We start from the raw sequence: 23752 nt of genomic DNA on the forward strand, positions 1-23752 counted from the left end.
CCAGCGGGCGGGCCCCTTGGTGGACTGTCCACCTCCCAAGGGCCACCGTGGCGTTGCCAGCGAGGGGGTCTCAAATGTGCTCTTGGCCCGACTGAGCCCCGCTGCCCTCCACCTGCTGTGCCTGCACCTCTCTCTGGCTCAGCTCACCTTGTGTTTTTAAACTCCCAGTCATTCTCTACAGTCAAGTTTTCCAATCGCTGCACCCTCTGCCCCCGGATGAGGCCCTGAGCGTAGACACACTATATTCTGGGTTTTTCCAGGTTCTGTCTTGTTCTCTCTCAAATCGACCTGTTTTTATCTTGAATTCCTCAGGGAAGGTGCCAGGACTGGCATTTGGTGGCTTCCTGGAGTTTATAACCCTGTGCTGTGAGCTCCCTGCAGAGGGCTGGGGGGGGGGGGGGGGGGGGGGGGGGGGGGGGGGGGGGGGGGGGGGGGGGGGCAGCTGTTTTGGCGGGGGGAAGTGGCCACACTTGTGCCCAGCTTGTCCTCAGACCCCAGCCGTCCAAGCTGCAGAACCAGGAGGTTTCACCAGCAGCATGTGACTCTGGGCTGGGATTGCTCCTGAGACTTTTCCCTCCGAGAGGCCAAGCCAGGTCCCACTTCCTTTCCTGGGGCTTCTCACTGAGCCGCCTCCTTGGACCCATGGTTGGATGGACTCCATCCCGCTCTGCCCTGAGGTCTGGAACCGTCCAGGCTGTGCTGACCCAGGGCAACATTCCGGGCGAGCTATCTGCACACCAGCAACAGCGATTCTGGAGCACACTGCGTCCTGACTGTACCTTGCACCTGGGGTTTGAGACACCAAAGTGCAGCTCAGGACAGGTCCCTGCCCTGGTCCTGACCAGCCTCTCGCATCGCGGAGCGTAGAGGTCGGGCTGCAGGCGGCACAAGTCGCTGCTTTGAGACTAGAGACACCCAAGACACCGTCATGCCTCTCGCCGTGACCCTGAGCCCCAGACAAAGCCGGGTGTGCAAAATCTCACCTGACAAAAGCTCAGTGATTTAAAAAAAGAAAAAGTTTGATTTTAGAAATGTTTTAAACCTTGAAGTTTAAAAGTTCAAGGTCCCTGGTGGCTCAGACGATAAATAATCCACCTGCAATGCAGGAGACCCAGGTTTGATCCCTGGGTTGGGAAGGAATGGCAACCCACCCCAGTATTGTTGCCTGGAGAGTTCCCCGGACAGAGGAGCCTGGCGGGCTGCAGTCCATGGAGTCGCAGAGTCAGACATGACTGAGTGACTAAGCACACATGCACGCCTCCAAGGTGGCGGGACCGAACCGCAGCGGACGGGTGCTGTGCTCACCTGATGGAAGCCCAGGTAGTCCACGATCGTGGCTGACGCGTAGAAGATCATCCCTTCCGCGCTCACCACCAGAGCGAAGCCGTGGAGGGACTAGAACAAACAGAACACCGACATCACTCACATGACATCACTCACAGTAAAAACATCAAGCATTGGTTCTGTTTGGCTTTTCAACCATTTCTTCCCTGTTTTGTGGTCTGAATTCATAACCTCCAGAAAGGCCTGCTTTTAATTTTTTTATGACTGTTCGCAAAATGTCCTGAGCCAGCAGGTGACTTGAGAACTTGGTCACCGTTTATAAGGCTCATGACTTGGGTTCTTTTTCTAATGATTATCAAACGATGTTTTATAAAATACAAACGTCACCATGGTGAGATGAGACACACCAATACCTGAAACACAACAGGAACATTTACACCACAAGGTGGATTTTCCCATTCATGCATCCTCTTCTATACCATGTCTGGTCTTTCTAGGAATTTTTATCATGAAAAAATGTTGAGCTCCAACAAGGGCTATTTCTGTTGTCTACTGAAATCATCACATAGATTTTCTTTAGTCTATTAAGGTAGTGAGTTACACTGACAGATTTTCTGATGGTGAATCATTCTTGCCTATGGAGGGTAAATCTTTTTGGATCATCATTTCTAATGTGTTCTTGGAACTGATGCATTTCACTTGGGAAATATTCATCTATATTCAAGGAAATCCACCTATAAGCTTCTCTCTTCATTTTGGTGTTCAAGCGTACCTAATCATCAAACATCCTTTCCCTCTTTTTTCATTTTCTATGCCCACTTATTTATGATGAGGAAAACGTATTCCTAGAACATCTGGTTCACCTCACCTCTAAGATCCTCCAGTCTGGGTGCATTTTGGGGAGATGGTGAGTGAAAAGGGGCTGAATTTTGGTACCATGTTGGTTTATTTTATGGCTGTTAGTATATTCAGGATTTTTTCTTATATCAGTTATGGCATCTTAAAATTTTTTCCAGTAATGCATCCATTGCATCTTTATTTTAAATTTACTCATGTGTGTTATTCACAATATCTTAATGATTGTTAAATCTGTTATATCTGTAACTATTGTGGCATGCACTGTGTTGCGGAGAAGGCAATGGCACCTCACTCCAGTACTCTTGCTTGGCAAATCCCATGGACGGAGGACCCTGGTAGGCTGCAGTCCATGGGGTTGCTAAGAGTCAGACATTACTGAGTGACTTCACTTTCACTTTTCACTTTTCATGCATTGGAAAAGGAAATGGCAACCCACTCCAGTGTTCTTGCCTGGAGAATCCTAGGGACGGGGGAGCCTGGTGGGCTGCCGTCTATGGGGTCGTACAGAGTCGGACATGACTGACACGACTTAGCAGCAGCAGCAGCCGAAGCAGCACTGTGTTGGGCTCGATTTAACGTTTCCCTTTTTTTGAAAAGCAGGCCCTCCAGCCCCTCCTGCACAGGCTTCCCAGAGCCATGGCTAGTGAGGGTGCATGAGGGACCACAGGCACGCGAGCACGTGATCAACGCCCACCCTGTCAGCCAGCTGTCTGCCTGCCTGTCTGGCGTCCTCCTCATCCTGATAAGGAAGACAGCAGTCCAGGGAGTGTGGGCCCTGGTAAGTGTCAGACACCAAGTGTGGAATGGCTCCCTCAGTTGTGTATCACCTCCTGCAGGCAGGCAGGAACAGTCTGACTTTCTGGGGCCAGGGCACAGCCGGAGCTTAGGGAGGGTTAGGCAGCTGGACGGTGGAGTTCATGATATCTCAGCTGGAATCTTTAACATGCAGACATTTAGAGACTTTACATTAACATCCATGAAGTTTGCAGCTATCAGCAATACATTATAATATTAATTTCTCTTAATTCTTGACCACGCTGGGTACTTCTTTCTTTTTTTTAATTTTTGCCAATTTTATGTGATAAATTATTTTACCATCATTATAATTTTCATTATTTGATTATTAATGAGATTGAAAAACATTTCACACATTCATTGGTAACTTGTATTTCTTTTTTGGTAAAATACCTGTGCATGTTATGTGCTGATTTTTCTATTAGGATTTATAAATATCAATTTCTAGGAGCTTTCAAATTACTGGTATTGAAGACTTCTAGGGAGCCCAGGATAATGTTGCTATTCAGTCTCTAAGTCATGTCTGACTCTGCAACTCCATGGACTATAGCCTACCAGGCTCTTCTGTCCTCCACTCTCTGCTGGAGCTTGCTCAAATTATGTCCATTGAGTCAGTAATGCCATCCAACCATCTCATCCTCTGTCGTCCCCTTCTCCGATTGCCCTCAGTCTTTCCCAGCATCAGGGTCTTCTCCAATGAGTCGGCTCTTCCCATCAGGTAGCCAAAGTATTGGAGTTTCAGCATCAGTCCTTCCAATGAATATTCAGGACTGATTTCCTTTAGGATGGACTGGTTTGATCTCCTTGTAGTCCAAGGGACTCTCAAGAGTTTTCTCCAGTACTATAATTTGAAGGCATCAATTCTTCAGTGCTCAGCTTTCTTTATGGTCCAACTTTTACATCCATACATGACTACAGCTAGCAAAACCATAGTTTTGATTATACAGACCCTTCTCAGCAAAGTGACATCTCTGCTTTTTAATAGACTGTTTAGGTTTGCCATAGCTTTTCTTCCAAGGAGCACATGTCTTTCATGACTATAATCAAGGTCCACAGTGATTTTGGAGCCCATGAAAAGAAAATCAGTCACTGCTTCCACTTTTCACCTTCTCTTTGCCATGAAGTGATAGGATAATGGCAGCCACCTAAATCCAAAGCCTCACACCTCTAAAAACTGATGGAGAACCACAAGGACAGGTAAAACTTTACAACTCTGCACCCCGTCATGATGAGGACACACAGAGGTGATGAACTGCAAGTTACATATAATCAGAAAAGGCAACGTAAAGTCCCAGTAAGCTTAGGATGACGGTTTCAAAAGAACAAAGTGTGTAATTCCTCCTCAAGAAACTAGAGACAATTAAACACAATGTAAGGAGAAGGATAAAGCACAAGCTGGAATCAAGATTCCAGCATGAACATCAATAACCTCAGATATGCAGATGACATCACCCTTTTGGCAGAAAGCGAAGAGAAACTAAACGGCCTCTTGATGAAAGTGAAAGAGGAGAGTGAAAAAGCTGGCTTAAAACTCAACATTCAGAAAACTAAGATCATGGCATCTGGTTCCATCACTTCAAGGCAAATTGGGGAAAAAATGGAAACAATGACAAACTTTATTTTCTTGGACTCCAAAATCACTGTTGATGGTGACTGCAGCCGTGAAATTCAAAGACGCTTGCTCCTTGCAAGGAAAGCTATGACCAACCTAGACAGCACATTAAAAAGCAGAGACATCACTCTGCTGACACAGGTCCGTCTAGTCAAGGCTAGGGTTTTTCCAGTAGTCATGTATGGATGTGACAGTTGGACCATAAAGAAGGCTGAGCACTGAAAAATTGACGCTTTCGAACTATGGTGCTGGAGAAGACTCTTGAGAGTCCTTGGACTGCAAGGAGATCAAACAAGTTGATCCTAAAGGAAATCAGTCCTGAATATTCATTGGAAGGACTGATGCTGAAGCTGAAGCTCCAATATTTTGACACCTGATGCAAAGAGCCAACTCATTGGAAAAGACCCTGATGCTGGGAAAGATAGAAGGCAGGAGGAGAAGGGGACGACAGAGGATGAGATGGTTGGATGGCATCACCGACTCAATGGACATGAGTTTGAACAAACTCTAGGAGATGGTGATGGACAGGGAGGCCTGGCGTGCTGCAGTCCACGGGGTTGTAAAGAGTTGGACACGGCTGAGCGACTGAACAACAGCAACAAGAAAGAGAGAAAAATTAAAAATAAGAGAAGAAACAATGAAAATAGTTAAATAATAGTTTCAAATATTATTTAAATAAATAATAATAGTTTTTAAATAGTTGAATAATAAAGATTGTTACAAAGTGGAAAATTGCTTCTTTAAAAAGACTAATAAAATTGATAAACTCCTAGAAGATTTATCAAGAAAAATACAAGTTACTGATACAAGGAGTTTTAAAGAAAACATCATTACACACCCTAAAGACATTAAAAATACAGTAAGGAAATATTAAAAATGACACTCAAGAAATTAAATAATTTACCATAATTAACCCATTAGAGATAGAAACCTTGAAGCACAATTTCTGTAGAAGAAACAAAGTTATCAGGGCACTAACCCAGGATAATGTGCCTGACCCAGATGTTTTAAAAATCTTTAAAAATCAGATAATAACAATGCCCCCTAAATTGTCTCAGAAATAGAAAGTGAAAATTCCCTAATTCTTAAGAACTATAACATGGACAGTTAATTCTGATAAGGAAATTCAATAAAAATAAAATTACAGACTTTGACTACTGATTCCAAATATGCTAGATAAAATATTAGCAAACAGATTTCAATTTCACATTATGAAAAGAATACATCATGATCAAGAGACTTTATTCCAGGAATGCAAGTTTGGTTCAATATTGGGAAATTCATTAATATAATACACCAAGCTTATCTATCCCTGGGTCAGGAAGATCCTCTGGAGAAGGGCATATGTACCCACTCCAGTATTCTAGCCTGAAAAATCCCATGGACAAGAGAAGCCTGGATGGCTACAGTCCATCTGACTCCAAAGTCAGACATGACTGAGCAACTAACCAGACAAGCAAGTTTATAGTTCTAAGGAGAAAAATCTATAACTTTTGCCATCTTCATGGATGGCAAAAAAGCTTTCAACAAAATTCAACACTCATTTCTGATTAAAAAACACTCAAGAAAATAGGAATTATGGATACATTTTAACATGATAATGCGTGTGAACATGTTGTGTGTGTGTGTGTGCATGTTATTCCTAAGGTAGCAACTTAATTAATGGGGAAAAATGCTGCGTGTTTCCAGGAGGGTTGGGAAGCGAGGCAAGGATGCCCGTGACATCCCACTCCAGGGGTGTGTAAACTACAGTGCCCCTCCATTCCACCTTACACTGTGGCCAAACCTGTTCATTTACGTGTGTGTACTACGAGAGCAAGGTTAAATAGTTCCAAGAGAGACAACGTGGCCCATGAAACGCCACCTGCTACTTACAGAAAAGGTTTGCTGAGGCCTGCCGTGTAGTTTATGGGGTGTTAACTGTTGCAGCTAGAAGGGAGCTCAACGGGAGGTATAACATCGAGAAGGTGAAAGCGTCACTACCTGCAGAGGACTCCTCGATCTGTCTGGGAAAATCTAGGGAATCAATGATAAAGTAACCCAAATAAAAGAATTCAGTGAACAGGAAGGATATAAAATTAAATATATAGTCAATAGCCTTTACATACTAGAATAAGGACCATATCAGAAGACATCCTGGTGGATAAAATCCTCTTTAGAAGACCCAACACTTGCAAACTCAATCAGAAAAACGCAAAATTGATGTGAAGAAAACGTTAAAACATCTCAAGAGACACCAAATTATATGTGAACAATAGAAAGACATCCTCTGGTCTTGGACAGGGTGACTCACCATCATAAAGATGAATTTATCAATGGAGTGCAATGTCCGGCCCAAAAGGAAATCATGTGTTCTGCCCAACGTGACATCACACAAGATTCCCAAGGAAACTCCCAGAAAGGGACACAGCCTCACAGCCGCACACGGGCCCTCGCTCTGCCGTGAAGCCACACCTTAGCTGTTAAGAGTACTACTCAGAGAAGAAGCATCACAGCACTCAGGCAAACATACAGTGAGCACTCAGCAGAAGGTCTGATCCAAGAGGGAGGCACCAGCGGGCTCCCTGGTGGTACAGTGGATAAGGTTCGCCTGCCAATGCAGCTGACACTGGCTTGACCCTTGGTCCGGGAGATCCCACATGCCAAGAGGCAGAGCCCACGAGCCCCAGCTACTGAGCCAGAGCACCTCAAGCCCACACTCTGCAGCAAGAGGAGCCAGCACAGTGAGAGACCCAGGCGCCACAACTAGAGAAACCCATGTGCCGCACTGAAGACCCAGCACAGCCAAATAAGTGAGTAAATAAACAAAAAATTTTTTTAGAAAAAGAGGGAGTCACTAAGATGTTAAAGCAGCCTAAGATGTATCAGAGATGCCAGAGGCTCACAGCTGAGATCAGATTCCTGCCTCAGATGCAGACATGAAATTCCCCCGGAGAATCCTCGAGCAGCCTTGTGCCCACATGACTTGAAAAGGAGGTGACACCCAACGGCTCGCCTTGTTTCACAGTTCTGGATGAGTTTCTGATACAGAGGTGCAAACAGCAGGGTGGTGATCTGCAGTCAGATTTAGACTTTGTGCTGAGTCTCCTGCACGAGAAACCAAAGCTCACACAGCCCCCTGAGGCACCCCTGCCCCTAGCAGTCTGCTGCCGATGACCACATCTCACCAAAAGCCTGTTAATTAAAATACCAGCCACAACTCCCGAACTCCAATGAACGGACAATTGATCCTATGCACACTGTGTCCACCGGAACGTCCGTGTTCCCAGACAGATGGCAGCATTTGTCATGAGTTCCTGTGCAGTTCCAGGGAAGTGCCTGTTCACACTGCCCACACTCCTTCGGGCATCTGGGGGAAAGTCCAGTGTTTGCCCGCGCTTGTCCCGGTGGGGGGGGGGTGACCATGACTGAATCTCCCCCCACGTGCCTCTGCTAGGAGATCCCAGGTTTCTTGGTGGGGGTGGGGAGACCCATGAAATGTCTGGGCTGTTACACGGTGTAACAGAGGCCAGATTTCCCTGCGTGCTGACCGGCAGGGTGTGGGTCGATCAATAAGACAGGAGGCTGGGTGTGGAGAGCCCCATCTGTGAGTGGTCCCCACGCAGACTTCCCACCACCCACTGGGAGGTGCCAAGTCTGGACAGTGCCCCTCACAGTTTCTGTGCCACTTCAGAGAAACTTCACCTAAAAACACAAAACCTGCATGTCCATGTTCACTGGCCTGGAGGATTTTCAGAAGTACCGTCAGCCTCAGAATCTATGACGAGCTGGACCACTGAGGCTTGGACTCCCATGTCCCTCAGACACCGACACGTACAAGAACCACACTTCGAAATGCCAACTCTCCTCATATTGTGGTAAAATGTATGCAGCAGAAAGTTCACCGTTTTAGCCACTCTCACGCACACGGCTCATCCCCACGAGCCTTGTGGTTGTACGGCCGCCAGCAGCAGCATCTCCAGAGCGTCTCATCTTCCCAGCCTGACACTCCGGCCCTCCCCAGTCCCGGCCACCACCATCTGCTTCCTGTCTCCATGAGCCCGACTCCTCAGGGGCCTCCTCAGTGGACTCACAGGACTGGCCCTTCCGGGCCGGGCTCAGGCACTCAGCACGACATCCTCGGGCTCATCTGTGCAGAGCCTGTGTCGGAATTCCCTTCTTCGAGGCTGACTAATATTCCACTGCATGCACAGGCTGCACTGCCGATCCCTTGTCGCTCAATGGGCGTCTGGGCTGCTCTCAGCTCCTGGTAAGGGCTCCCGGAGATGCGCGTGCACTACATGGATGGAAGACGCCTAAGGCAAGGAGGAAAGGCCACAACCTTTCCTCACTGCAGCGCTGCTGTGCAGAGGAGGTGTGTGACCACGTGGGACCTGCTGCCCCCAGAGCTGGGCGTCCCCCAGGATGAGGGCAGTGCTGGTGCTCACACCGCTGCCCATGGCCCTCCTGTGATGGCTTCCAGCGCCTCCCCTACAAACCTGGCTTCCTGTGACCCAGGGGCTCAGCGGAACACCTGCTCAGGGTGCCCGGCTCCTTCCCCACCCTGCACCACAGCCGGCAGATTCTAGTGGCCAAGGCCCTGGGGGCTGGTGCAGCCTGCTGCTGCGGCCACCGTGACCAAGCCCTCCGGCCAGGAAAGCCGGAGCGGGCAGCCACGGGCCTCGCACCTGACCTGGAGCTGGCAGGGACATCCCGGGAGGGGCCTGCAGGCTGCCCATCTAAGTCCCACCCCAGGAATCTGGGCAGAAGCAGGGTGGCGCCACCGCAGGCTTCGGTGGCCTTGTGGTGTGGCTCTGTTACTGTGGCAACAAGGTTACTATTCCTCCTTCTTATAGACTCACTGACCAGTGGCCACGTGGCCCAGGTGACCAAGCCCAGACGCCACGCGGGGCTGGGCTGGTGGTAGCCTGAGAGCCTCGTTCCCCCCACCCCGGGCAAGCTGCAGGCGTGGGGACTCCCACTTGCCCCCGGCGGCGGGAGTGGGTGAGGTGGGCGCCACCAGCCGTCCACGCAGCGTTTCCCGTCTCAGAGGCAGCCCAGACTCACAATGTCCCACTAATAACAGTCCAAAGCCCAAAGAGATGCTCATGGTCTGAGTGCATCAAATGCCGTCTCAAAAAAGATTTTACAAGATTAGTCACAGCCGAAAACAACCTTAATTTTAACTCACCAGGCAGAAATTTTAAAAAGAAAAACGACCATAAATGCTGTTTGCCGAGTCATATGGATTCAATATCAGATCGACGTTCTGGCCTGGAAACCTCACGCCAAATACTGCTGCACATGTGGGACGGCCGGAGCAAACATGCATCGCCAACGTTTGTTTGTTTTCTCTCTCTCTTTTAATCCTGCAAGACTTTTGTGTTTCTTTAAATATGGTACATGGAAAATGAGATCACTTCTCCAAGCGGAGAAAAGAATTTGGCCCCAAGCTGAAGGCTGCGCTTTTTTAAGAGGAGAAACAACCGCGTCCACGTTCAGTGACAGCCAGTCACGGGAGCTGCACCTGCCACTGCAGGGCCGGCCACTTGCCCTGCCCCGGACACCACCGGCGGCCCCGCGTGGGGATCGGGGCAAATGGCTGAGCAAGCAGGACTTCCTCTGGACAGCCCTTGAACATCCTGATGTCTTCCAACGCAGGCAGAAAAAAATAGCCGGCGAGCACTTCAAAGATTGCTCCTCAAGGTCACAGCAGAGGAAAAAGAAGAGAGAAAAGGAACAGTTCCAGCAGCCCCTCTCCTCGCCCCTCCCTGGAATGAAGGGAAGTTGGGAGCTGGGCCCTCCCCTGAGAGCTGTCGCCATGGCAACAGAGCAACACCACAGGCCAGGCCGCCAGTCACGCGAGCCGGGCACCGGCCGCTGGGCCTGCTGGAGCCAGATCACTCGCTGGGCCTCGCCGCGGGGCTCATGTGCGTGCGAGGCGCTTCTGCTGGGGACGGCTCGCCGGCTGTTTATAGATCCCACAAACAGTAAACTTGGCCTTGGGCTCCAGCCTCGGAGAGCGACGGTGCTTGCAAACAGTTCTCGAAAGAGGCAGTGAGCTGACAGGGCAGAGCCACAAGGATGGAGGCAGGTGTGGACCCCCGGGCCCTGGGTGCCGGACCCGTGCTGCCTGGCCCTGCTCCACCATCCACGGCCCCAGGGTCATCCTCTCCAGGTGAGCAGCTGGACAGTGCAGGTGTCTGGACGGTGAGTCTGGCCCTGGGCCCTCCGGCGGCCGGTGGGAGCGGAGCCCAGAACCAGACACAGAATGTGGCCACTGCAGACATCGCTCTTCCTTCCCTGGGCACACGTGACCATTTCAAAAACACCTCAACTAAAGGCTGCTTTTTCAACAGCTGTGTGACCTTGGGCAAACTACTTAACCTCTCTGGGCCTCAGGTTCCTCATCTAAAAACTAGGGATGACAGCAGGGACCATCTCTGAGCTCAAATAAGCACCCACACAGAATAAAGGCAGAATCAATATTGGTCCTGTTAATTAGAACTCGGGGTTTTGTGCTGGAACGAGTGATTTACCAAAAGTGTTGGCAGTGTTTCCTAAAGAGAAAACAAATCCTGTTTGAAGACTGAGACGACTCTCTGAATATAAACTTAAGTTTAGCTCCTGAAAAGCAGTTATGGGCAATCGATAAACAGGTGCTCCTGGCAACCCTAAGGGAGCAGCAGTGCTTAGTCTGAGAGTCCATCCTGCCGGGGTCCTGGGGCGGGAGGGGTTGCCCCCACTCACCCACCAAATCTCCAACCGGGGGCCACCAGCCTCAGCCTCATAGCCGAGGGTCACTCCAGACCTGTGGACAGGTTCTACACCATTCCTCTGCCCCCGGGGAGCCCAAGGGGGCCTGCAGGAGGGGGAGTGTCACTAGGAGCTGGAGAGAGCCCCTGTGGAAGAGTGATCGTCATGCAGGAAAGCTGACCCGACAGCACCGCAGGGAGGAGCTTGTGTGAGCCCTCAAACTGCACATGGAACAAACCAGGGGTAAACCGGGCTCCACGGCAGGGGGGGAACCCGGGTTCCACGGGGGGGGGGGGCCCGGGCTCCATGTGGAACAAGCTGGCCATGGCCTTGGCTATGGGACAGGCAGGTTCTCAGGCCCCACGACATTCAGCTGCTCCTCCGTGAACCCAGGGTGACCCAGAGTGAGCCAGGAGCTCTTCCCCAGTGATAAACCCTGCCGATGACGCAGGCCCGCAGCGTCTCAGGGCCTAGCGATGAACAGCAAGGCTGACATGGAGCCCATGCAGCAGGCGCAAGCCAGCCCGCAGGTCCTCCTCCAGGGGGCCGGCCTGCATCCTCACCCGGCTCAAGCCGCCGCCGGGACCCTCCCTGTGACCATGGGCTCAGTGAAGGCAGAGCCTGGGGCACATACGTCCAAGTCCGGGAGAGCCCAGGGCAGAGCAGGGCCTGAGTGGCCACAGGGATAGCTGACCAGGAAGCCCTGCTTGGTGACCATGGATGATCAGGGGTTCAAGGTGGACAGCTGAAGTGACCATGGACGGCCAGGAGGTACACAGCAGAGAGTTCTAGGTCTAAAAGCCACAGAGAGGCTCCAAACAGCTGAACTATCTTCAGCAGTAGGGCCAGGAACTCTGGGCTTCTGACCACAGGGAGACTGCTGAATGGACAGAAAGCACAACCTTGCACCACGGTGGACATGGCCTGAGGCTGGTACTGCCCTGGGATGCTCAGTGGACGTCAGACAGGTGGGGTGGGGCCTGGGGTCTGCTGGGCTTCAGGGCTGTGTCCACCCACAGGCCAGCCCCTGGGGAATTTACACTTTTACTCACACCTGTCATGTCCCTGAAAGAAGAGCCACATCAAAGAAGTTTGGGAACAACAGGGTCACAGCAGAGGTGAGACAGGATTTCTCTGAGCGCAGAGACCAGAGTGGGAGATGGCGCAGCCCCTGTAGCAGCCCACTCAGCGGATCCAGAAAACGCGTGGGTGCAGGTACGCGAACACCAAGGTGCTCTCCCCAGAGCCGAGGGGTAGGAGGGCCTCAGACGCATACCTGCGACCTCGCCAACACTACCATCCAGCAGTCGGGATCCCGGGTGTGCGATGCCCCCTCCTGCAGCCCGGCCCCTCTGACGGCAACCCTGAGACCCCTGCCCCCAGGCCGCCTCGCCTCCCACCCCTGCCGGCTGATTCTGTGCCCCACTGTGTGGGCTCTGGGGTTTTGTGCCCCTGTTTCTAGAGGACCCGTGGGCCCAGCACCAAGCGGAGGAAACTGTAGCAGGGAGTCCTCAGCCACAGCCCACCAGGAGCGTACACACTTGGCCCCTGCTCCCTCCTCCCAATCAGGAGAAGGGGTTTCTGGGTCTTTCTCTAGGAGAGCAACAGCCCGAAGGTGAGAAAGTCTGCACTCTTGTTCTCGGCACGTCACTTGTGGTTCCTGAGAACTTCCCGGGAATTGTGCTGGCTTTTCCAGAAACGGCGCCAGCTCGGTTGGCACGGGTCAACAGCCTGCTGAGTGAGTGTGGTCCTTGGGGTTCCCAGACACGCAAGGCCCTCTCACGGCGCTTCCTCGAGGCTCGTGGGTGCCACGAGGCCACGTGAGTCACCTGCCCAGGCCCAGGGCCAGCAGCAGGAATGGCAAAACCCTCTCACTCGGGAGCCAGCATGCTGGCCCGTTTGCCACCCCTCCCCGGAGGATCTTGACCGCTGTAACCCAAGGACGCTGCTGCGGCCTCCAAGGCAGAGATGCAGCACAACCCAGTGACCCTGTGCGTCCCTGCCCTGCAGCAAGGTTCAGGCTTCTGTGTCTGCACAGGGCGAGTCAGCACAGGCTCCATGCCCCACCCTGCAAAGTCACCCTCCTTATCCTAGTGGGGGCCCAGGGCTGTCTGGGTCAGGATGAGGAGGGCTGTGGCCTGAGCCCAGGGTGGGCATTCGGGGGGCATAGAGAACAGAAGTAGGAACCCTTTTCTTCTCTGCTGGGCCCCTTGCGTTGCCTGGTGGGATGAGGGAAGCAGGGCTGCAGGGCACAGCTGAGCCGTATCCCAGGGACTCACCCCTCCCGCCCCGTGCACACCCCAGACCAGGGTTCCCAGGGCGGCCCTTTCTAGAGGGGACCCTCACCAAGGAGGCAAGTCCACCCGGGCCACCCCCCTCTCCCCAACCCTCCGGCCCCCAGCACACAGGCGCCAGGACACAGCTCAGGGGATGCCCAGCGGATGGGGCAGCACAGAGCAGAGGATGAGACGAGCATGAGTTTAAAATACAGATTTAAGGAGGTAAGAGAATAGCAAAATGAAATGATAAGAAGAAACAGTGCGAGCAAATCAAGGGGAAACACTTACTAGGCAAGAAAATGTAGGGACGAAGAGGAGACTGGCGGAGAGTCGGACAGGACTGAGCGACCAGGCAGAGCACAGACAGAGGACTGCTGAGGTCCATGTGATGGGCGCAGCCTGGAGGACTGGCCCCGAGGCAGCAGAGAAGGACAGTAGACAGATCACGAGAGAAAGAGCTGCGGGTGGGAGGTCTGCCCAGGTGCCCTGGGCGCGGGGCTCCAGAGGTGGAACCAGTAGCCCAGAGGGACAACGGGAAAAACATCCAAACTGGAGAAGAAAGGCCTCAGCTGGAAAGAACTCAGAGCACCAGGCAGGAAAAACAAGACGAAAGACACATCACAGTGAAATTCAAGAATATCAGGGCCAAAGACAGGCTCACAAAAGCTCCAGACAGAGCCAGAGCAGACCTACCACAGAGAACAAGCCTCAGTCCCCCGTGGCAGCACCAGGCTGCAAATCGTGAGGCAGGATTTGTGAAGGTTGAGGGAAAACTTTGAACCTAAAAATCTATACTCGGCCAAGTTGTGGTTCCAGTGTGAAAGCACGGGTGAGATGCAGAAAGATTTCACAGGAGCCCCACAGCAAAGCGCTCGGGGGCTGTGGGGAGGGGGGCCGCGTGCAGAACCTCAGAGGGGCCTGGAGAACTGAGGACCATGGCAGGACCTGTGTCACCCAGGATTCAACTTCTGGACAGTCACTGTGTCCATGCAGGGCCACCGGGCGATCCCTGAGAACAAAAGCAGAGTGCATGACTCCTTTAGCACGAGAAAGCGCGACCTGAATGGGGAGCTAGAGAGAACAAGAAACCCAGGAAAGTACAGTCAATAGAAATTACAAAATACAAGGGCAGAAATTAGCCCCCAGCAAGAGTAATTACACAAAGAATAAAGAGGCTAGACTCCCAGCCAGGCCTCGTGGTGTAGCGCAAGGCCAGTTAACGGTAGCGGGAGCCTGGCGGTGACAGCGAGGCACCGTCCCAGCTGCGGGATGCCGGAGAGCGGGGCAACCTGAGCGTCCAATGGACACCCAGCAGGACAGAGTAAGCACAGGGTGTGAGGGCTGCCTGCTCGCAGCTCCCTGAGAGGCTGCCCCGGGCTCCCCGGGGTTTCAGGTGTCCACGTGTCCCCACCGCCACCACAGCCCCGCTTCTGCTGATTGAGCGGCATCACGGCTCTGCTAGAACCCGAGCTGCTCTGTGCTCCAGACGCTTCTCAGCGGGCATGGGGGGATGCACTGTCCTCAGTGCCAGCTGGGCGATGACTTACCCCGCCCTTCCGCAGCGAGTGGTTCACCACCTTCTCCCCACCTCCCGGTGGGCCCCGGGCTCCAGGTCCCCGCCTGCCACTTGGTCACGGCCTGTTCCATGCGGAGAAAGTGGAACTGGGAGGCTCAGGAGTGCCCCCGCCCCTCCAAGGCAGGCAGGTGCCCCCTCCCCTCAGGCACCTCCCCATGGCCTTCCAAACTCTGCCTCCTCGTCTCAGAGCCAACCCTCCTGTCCTGGGTGTTGAGTTTCACAGAGGCGAACGTTTGGTATTGGAGCTTCAGCTTCAGCATCAGTCCTCCCAGTGAATATTCAGGACTGATTTCCTTTAGGATTGACTGGTTTGATCAATACTTGACTCCAATACTTTGGCCACCTGATGCAAAGAAATGCCTCATTTGAAAAGATGCTGACTTTGGAAAAGATTGAAGGCGGGAGGAGAAGGGGACAAAAGAGGATGAGATGGTTGGATGGCATCACCGGCTCATTGGACATGAGTTTGAGCAAGCTCTGGGAGTTGGTGATGCACAGGGAGAGCTGGTGTGCCGCGGTCCATGGGGTGGGACATGACTGAGCGACTGAACTGAACTGAAACACTTGGTCCTTTCTCTCTGTACTGGTCACCCATGGGGCCTTTGGGCCGGAAACTCAGTCCCGAGTTCTGGGAATCTTCTGGGTCGCTTCCTTGACCATTTCCTCCCCTCTGATCATTCTGAAGCTCTAAGTACACAGGTCCCCGGGGCCTGGTAACTTCCCCAACTTTCCTGTTTTTCTCCGCCTGTTCCTCAGTTTCGCGCAGGAGGACTCAAACTCTGGGCCCTTCCACAGATTTCCAGATTTTGCTCTCATGCCTTTAATTCTGAGTGCTTTTAAGATCTCCAGCGGTCTCTTTCACGGGTGCGTGTCCCTTTGTCTGAGAAGCCCAAGGGCCGCGTGGCCTGTCTGTGCAACCTCTCCTCTCCGCACGGCCGTCTCTGTGCAGCTGCTTTCTCGTGGCTCCTGGGTTTGGCTCCATCAGCCTCCTCCCCGAGACCCACGACCCCTCAGCGTGCTGGACTCGAGGAGCAGGCGCAGGCCCCCTGTGCAGCCTCGGAGCTGCATGTCCCACGGGGAAGCCTGGATGTCCACACCTTTAGTCCCGTCTGCACAGGCCCTCTTCTGTGTAAAGTAACAAGTTCACAGGCTCCGAGAACAGGCCAGGAACCTGCGCCTCTCTCAACCAGCTGCACAGCCACAATTACTGCACATACACAGACCCAGAGTGTGCGGGCCACACTCAGGGCACAGAAAGCAGAGGCCGCCAGCTGGCGGTCAGGGAAGGGGTGCAGAATGGCCAGCCTCCTCCCGGAGAGAAGGGGAAGCACTGAGCAAGGAAAACACCAGGAAAGATGCAGCATCTCAGACGAGAAATAGACGCCATGAAAAAAACTGAGAATTTTAGACGAGAAATAAAATATATGAAGTAAAAATTTCACTGGATGGGCTGAAGGGCAGGATGGAGGTGACACAGAAGAGCCAGTAAAGACAATGGGAAGTTACCAGCCTGAGAGAGAAAATATGGGGGAAAAGTGAGGGGTGCCTCAATCCCTGTGGACAGGGTGAGAAGGCCTAACAGCTGGGCAGTGAGGCTTCTGAAGTGAAAGAGACAGAGGCAATAGAAACTATTTGAAGACTATGGCTGGAAACTTCCCAAATTTGGTGAAAGACACAAATTTAAAGGCTCAGGTAGCTCGTGCATGCGTGCTAAGTTGCTTCAGTCGTGTCTGACTCTTTGCGACCCTACGGACTATGTAGTCCACCAGGCTCCTCTGTCCATGGGATTCTCCAGGCAAGAATACTGGAGTGGGTAGCCATGCCCCTTCTCCAAGGGATCTTCCAGACTCAGGGATCAAACGTGAGTCTCTTTCATCTCCTGCACTGGCAAGCAGGTTCTTTACCACTAGCTCCACCTGGGAAGCCCTCAGAAAGCTCAGTGAACCCTAAATAAGACAATCTAATAAACCCAGCATATACCCAAGCCCAAGCATATCAAAATTAAGCAGCAAAGGTCAGTAGAGATACTGAAATGGAATACTAATAAGTATTACTAAAGTCAAAAGAAAGGTAGAAAAGAAACAAAATATAGAAAAATTATGAAATGGTAGACTGAAATCCAATAATATCAATGATTACTGCAATATAAATGCCCTAAATACACCAATTAAAATGATACTGTTGGACTGGACTCAGAAAAACAAAACCAAAAAAAGGCCCAAATACACCATCAATACATTTAATGTAATAATACAAATGGGTTAAGATGAAAAGATGAAGCAAAGTATTTCAAGGAAACATTACTTAGAAGAAAACTGGTATGACTGTATTAGTATCAGACAAAGCAGACCTCAGGAAAACTACAATAAAGAGGTGTTTAGTGATAATGATAGAAAGGTCAATTCAAGAAGAAAACGTTATGATCCTAAGTCTGCAGCATACAATGGAGCCCCAAAGAACACAGAGCAAAACTGATAGACCCTAAAGAGAAGGACAGAAGCCCACAGTCACACCAGAAGGTATCTTTAAGGTTAGGACCAGACAGAAAACCAGCAAGGACATAGAAACTGTCAGCGTCATCAGATGACTTGATGTGGCTAATGTTCTGTGGACATCTCACCCAAGGACAGCAGTTGGACTCACAGACGGCCTTGTCCTTCAGGAGGGATGGGCAGGGCCTCTCTGGGATCTCTCATAAGAGCACCAACCCCATTCATGACCACATCACCGGCAAACACCGCCACTCTGGAGGGTGGTCTCCAGTCCAGTGTGAGTCTGAATTACATTAACTTTGGGGGGGTCAGTCTAGTGTGAATCTGAATGACATTGATTTTGGGGGGGCCAGGGGGACACGAGTGTCCGACCCGCGGCAACAATCAGTGAGACTAACAGCTGTGTGCCTTTGGAAAAAATCAATAAAGTGAATGCACTTCTAGCCCAAGTGACTAAGAAAAACCAAGAGAAAACACAAATTACCAATGAAACAGAAAATGAGACAAAGCTGCAGAATCCACAGACATTAAAAGGGCAACATATGAAAACCATGGACAGCGTTGTATTCATAAAATCAATAATGTAGATGAAGTAGACCAACTCCTTGAAATACGCAAACTACTCAAATTCACACTAGAATAGTCCTTTATTAATTAAGGAAAATGCACTCACAGTTTAATTTCTATGATTTAAACTAAAGAAAATCCCCAGACCAGTTGTTTTCTCTGGTGAATTCTATAATCACTTGAGGAGGGATAACATTAATTCTACACAAGCTCTTTCAGGAAAAAAAAGAAAAGGGAACACTCTCAACCAATGTTATGAAGCCTCCATCAGCATGCCACCACAACCGGACAAAGACATTACAAGAAAACAATAAAATAGTTCTCATGAACATAAGTACAAAAATCTCCACAAATATTAGCAAAATTTAATCCAGCAATATATAAATAAGATCTATTCTGGGCATGTAAGGTTGAGTAAGCATTTGAGAACCAATTAATGTAATTCACAATATTAAATAGAAAAAGACTCAGGAAGAAAAACCACCATCATCTCAACAGATGCAGAAAAAACATCTAACAAAACTTATCAATTCATAATAAGAACTCTCAGAGATGAAAGAATAGTGGGAAATTTCTTAATCTACTGCTAAGTCACTTCAGTTGTGTCCGACTCTGTGAGACCCCATAGACGGCAGCCCACCAGGCTCCCCCGTCCCTGGGATTCTCCAAGCAAGAACAGTGGAGTGGGTTGCCATTTCCTTCCCCAACGCATGAAAAGTGAAAAGTGAAAGTGAAGTCACTCAGTTGTGTCCGACTCATAGCGACCCCATGGACTGCAGCCTACCAGGCTCCTCCATCCATGGGATTTTCCAGGCAAGAGTACTGGAGTGGGGTGCCATTGCCTTCTCCGTTTCTTAATCTAAGGCATCTATAGGTTTCTTAATCTAAGACATCTATAAAAAGCAAAATGAGCATAATAAAAGGCAGAGACATTACTTTGCCCACAAAGGTCCAAATAGTCTAAGCTATGGTATCTCCAGTAGTCATGTATGGATGTGAGAGTTGGATCATAAAGGCTGAGCACCAAAGAATTGATGCTTTTGAACTGTGGTGTTGGAGAAGACTCTTAAGAGTCCCTTGGACAACAAGGAGATCAAACCAGTAATTCTAAAGAAAATCAACCCTGAATATTCCTTGGAAGGACTGATGCTGAAGCTGAAACGCCAATACTTTGGCCATCTGATGTGAAGAGCTGACTCATTAGGAAAGACCCTGATACTGGGGACGATTGAAGGCAGGAGGAGAAGGGGACACAGAAGATGAGATGGTTGGATGGCATCACCGACTCAATGGACAGAGTTTGAGCAAGCTCTGGGAGATGGTGAAAGACAGGAAAGTCTGGCGTGCTGCAGTCCATGCGGTGGTAAAGAGTCGGACACAACTGAGCAATTGAATGACAACAACACAGTAATTAAGGCAGTAAGGTGTTTCTCTGTGGAAGGTTAGACACATGGTCAATGTGCCAGGTGGGGTCCAGAAACAGACTCAAAACTATGACCAACTGATGTTTTTATGAAGGTATAAAGGTAATTCAATAGAGAAAGGATCAACTTTGGATAAATGGTTCTGAAAAATCTAGACTTCATATGCAAAAATAAACAAATCTTGCCCTATGTCTCCCACCTTACCCTAAAGTTAATTAAAAATAGATCACAGACTTGAGTGTAAAACTTAACTGAATGCAGCAGTATGAAATGCTGGACTCAAACATAAAAGAAAAATCTTTGTAACCTTGGAGTAAGTAAAGATTTCTTATAGCTGACACCAAAATCATGACCTATTATTAAACAATGGATAGACTGAATTTTGTCAAAGTTAATACTTTCACTCTCTGCAAGGCCCTGTCAAGAATGAAACAACAACAACAACAACAACAAAACAAAACAAAAGAAAAAGAATGAAAAGACAAGTCAGGCTGGGAGCAAACACTACAGAATCTACACACAGGGAGACATGTTGGAACATTTACACGTGCTCAGAAGCCAACAGTTAAGAAAGCAAACAACCCGATCTTCTCTTGATGGACAAAGACTTGAGCAGACAGCTTACAAAGAGGATCTGTGGACGGCAAAGAGACTCACGAAAAGATGCTCAACGTTATCGGTCATGAGGGAAACACAAATCAAACCCACAAGTGGCCCAGCTCCTAAAACGGCTTGGTACACTGGGCACACCAGGGACTTGGAGCAGCGCGGAGCTCCGTCCCTGTGACAGGGACGCGCCAGCACAGCAGCCCAGGCAAGCAGAGTGGCCGTCTCTTGCAAAATTAAGCACACATACGCCCATCATCCAAATCAAAGGAAAACCTGTGTGCAGAGAAACCTGTGTGTGAATGTTCATCACAGCTCTACTCACAGCCGCGCAGCCTGGAAACAGCCCAGAGGCCTCAGCGGCTGGGAGGGCCAGTGCAATGAGACGCCCACACCGCAGGTGCCGGCCGCTCGGACACTCAGGCGCAGGATGCGGAGCTGGGGGCGGGTGGGGGTCTGGCTGCAAACGGCGAGCAGGAGGGAAACCTGGGGGGTAGGACTTGCTCAGTGCTGTCTCCCTACACCGCCAGAAAGGACTCAGCTCAGAAAAGTCCCATGCAGCCGAGGACACCTCATCTCTAGCCAGGGTCAAGGGGTCAAGGTGTCTCCTGGCCAAGCAGGAGACACCCTCCTTGGTGGGCCATGAACACAACACGGCCATGAACACAAAGGCCCAGGCCTCTCCCCCATGGAGGCAGGACAGCCCGGAAACACCAGGGAAGTGAGGTCCCGGGAGGTGGTCCCGGCAGCAGGACGGTGCCTGGTGCTCTAACCTGGACAGCAAGCTGTGTGCACTGGCTTCTCTGTTTATAGCGCAGAGCGAAAGTTTAAACGCGATTTTATGGTTAAGATGTCATTTTAATCTTGAACGTGAATAGGGAAAGAGCGATGCCAGTTATCATCTGGCAAGAATGAAATCCAGGCTGGCAGGACGTTCTCCACATTCACTAGCACTAACAGAAAAAAACCGCTTCAAAGGAAAAATAACATTTAAGATTTGCTTCCTACAAACTCGATAAGTAATGAATATGGGAACGTTTCCTCTTCTGAAAGCACAACCTTTCCCAAAGCACTCTGCTCTTAGGCCTACTCTCTGCTCCACAGGCCCTGGGGTGGCAGGACCCAGCACCCTGCAAACTCAAATGCAAACCCTGTCACCTGCGAGAGCACCGTCTGCCCTCACATGTTTTCACCTCTTTGGGAAAGAGATGATCTGTAAGCTCCTAGGGCCTCCAAGCATCCAGACCCCTCGGCAGGGCCGAGGCCCGGGGACTGTGGGATGGGGGTGGGGGTGGGGCCACGTGGCCAGCACGAGAAGGTGCAGCGTGACGCGGGCCGTCGGGGGGGGGGGGGTGGGGGGGCGCCGCTGAGCAGACACGGCAGAGCAGGGCCGGGAGGCAGACCCTGAGGAGCCAGTCGGCCAAGTCCGCCTGTCCCTGCCGTGCACTACTCCACCCTCTCTTCCTGGCCCATACCACTAACAAACCGCTGAGGCAGGAGCCTGGCTGAGATGAAAAGGTGTCTGCTGGGCCCCCCTTCCTCATGGAGGAGGCTGCCGGGGAGGAGCTGTCGGGGACATGAGGGAAGGAAGGCCCCATCCGTGGTCACTGCCAAGGTCACCGCGGGTCCCCGTGCAACACTCAGACCCCGAGTGGGGCGCTGGCCCGGCTGGGGGGGCACCCGAGTGGGTGTCAGCCGGTGACCACAATCACACCAGGCCCAGTGTGACCGGCGGGGAGAGGGCTGTGGGCCGCGGAGCAGCCTGGGCTGCAGACCAGCCACCTGCAGGGACTGAGCCGCTCTCAGAGGCAGGCAGACAGGCGGCTGCCCCACGGGGCTTCTCCCAGCTGGCCGCACCTGCTCTCCGCCCCATCCCCTAACACACATGCCAAACTGGGGGGCCACGGAGGGCACGAGGCTGCGGCTGGCTTCACCTGGGGGCAGAACTGCCCACCAAACAAGGCTGCAGGCCCAGAACCAGAGGCTCAGCTCTGGGCCTGCGGGCAGACACGCCAGAGACACGGGGGCCCGGGAGGATGGCCAGGGCAGCCCAGCTCCAAGGGCACCACGGCCGCCGGTTACGGGCAGCCTGCTGGGGGCTGGTCCCCGCACCCCAACCCCCCGGGGAGGGATGGCCTGCACCCCCGCCCTCCCGGGGGGGCCTGCATCTCTCTGGTAGCTAGGCAGCACTCTCACCCTGTGAGCAGTGATTGATACCACCCAGGAAGCCCCACCTCCCTTATCTTGTCAGGAAAAGCAGTTCAGAACCACCAGGCAGGCCCCTCTCCGGTGGGAAGGCCCGCCCCGCCCGTGACGTCCACTGTGTGGTATCAACAACGGGGTCAGCCCGGGACTCACAGTGCATGATTTTCTGTCCTCAGTCTGAGGGGAAAAGCCTGCTCGGTATTTTATTAGGTTCTTGCATCAACAAGTAAAACCAGAAAATGCAGAAGGGGAAGCCAGGTTCCCATCTGAAGCCCACAGCCTGGAGGTCACCCGTGTGTGCTGCCCAGGGGTCCTGGAGCCCACCTGCAACCAAGCCCTCCCGAGACTGAGCTCCCTGGTGGTTGTGAACGGTCAAGACTGACGCCGCAACACGGCCAGGAGACCCGGGAGTGCGGGGCGGGGGTGGGGGGGGGCTCACCTCCAGCAGCAGCCTTCCCTCCAGCATGGCTGAGCCTGCGGACCCTCCACGTGGACCCCGGTCTCCTGGCGAGGGGGCAGCAGCTACCAGCTTCCTCGGGCGCCTCTCCTGCAAGGCTGAGGGGGGCACAGTCAGTCACACTCTTCCTGTGTCCCCGGCTCCCACCCTCTGCAGGCAGGCCAGCCCAGGTCTGTTCTCCTCCCAGGTACCCAGGGCAGTGCCGGACAGCTGGTGGGAGACATTCAGGGATGGGGCTTCTCAACTGGCTGCACTCCGAGGACCCCACCCCACCCTGCCCTCGGCCTCCCCCGACGAGCCTCTTAACCCCCTTCCCGCCTTAGGGACCCTCCAGGGGTCCCAAAGCTCCCCTCTCAAGACCCAAGCCTAGGTAGGTCCCCAAACTGGACACCACTGTTTGAGGGAACCAGTCGCCAGGAGCCCTGCACACCCCTTCCCGTCTCTCTGTCCTGGAGCCCTGGACTAACCCAGACTGGAGTGGCCAGTGCCCTTTGGACCCCCACCCCTGCCAGAGCCCCCTGCCGCCCGCCACCCCCACTCTGGCCTCATCTGCACTTGAGGTGAAGTGCTCAGACAGACAGACGTCCACATCCCAGCCCTGAACTCCACGCTCTGTCATCAGCTCCTGGAATTATGAGGGTTCTCAACCAGGAGCCGGCCTGGTGCTGATGCCTCCATGGAGGCCTCTAGGACTGCGCTTCCACTTCCCCTGATTTGGGGGGTGTCAGTGCCACCAAGGGCCCTGTAGGCCATCACCACCTTGTCTTGTGTTGGGGTAAAATACAAGCACAGTGCAGAGCTCCCCAACACTTCTTCCCAAACCAGAAGTTGTGCTAAACACTCCCTCCAGGGGCCATGGGGT

At 52.0% G+C, this 23752-nt stretch overlaps 1 protein-coding gene across 2 annotated transcripts in view; it reads right to left on the reverse strand.

The window, feature by feature from the left end:
- AHRR (aryl-hydrocarbon receptor repressor) overlaps positions 1 to 23752 on the reverse strand; it is an 83747-nt gene that overhangs the window by 20890 nt on the left and 39105 nt on the right. For both annotated transcript variants that reach the window (XM_043887902.1, XM_043887903.1), the window contains exons 4-5: positions 22873 to 22988; positions 1306 to 1395 (exon numbers count right to left, since the gene is read on the reverse strand). In XM_043887902.1, coding sequence (XP_043743837.1) covers positions 1306 to 1395; positions 22873 to 22988 — 206 coding nt within the window. The remainder of the gene's footprint in view (positions 1 to 1305; positions 1396 to 22872; positions 22989 to 23752) is intronic.

The sequence above is a fragment of the Cervus elaphus genome, chromosome 25, assembly GCF_910594005.1.
Source record: "Cervus elaphus chromosome 25, mCerEla1.1, whole genome shotgun sequence".
NCBI lineage: Eukaryota > Metazoa > Chordata > Mammalia > Artiodactyla > Cervidae > Cervus > Cervus elaphus.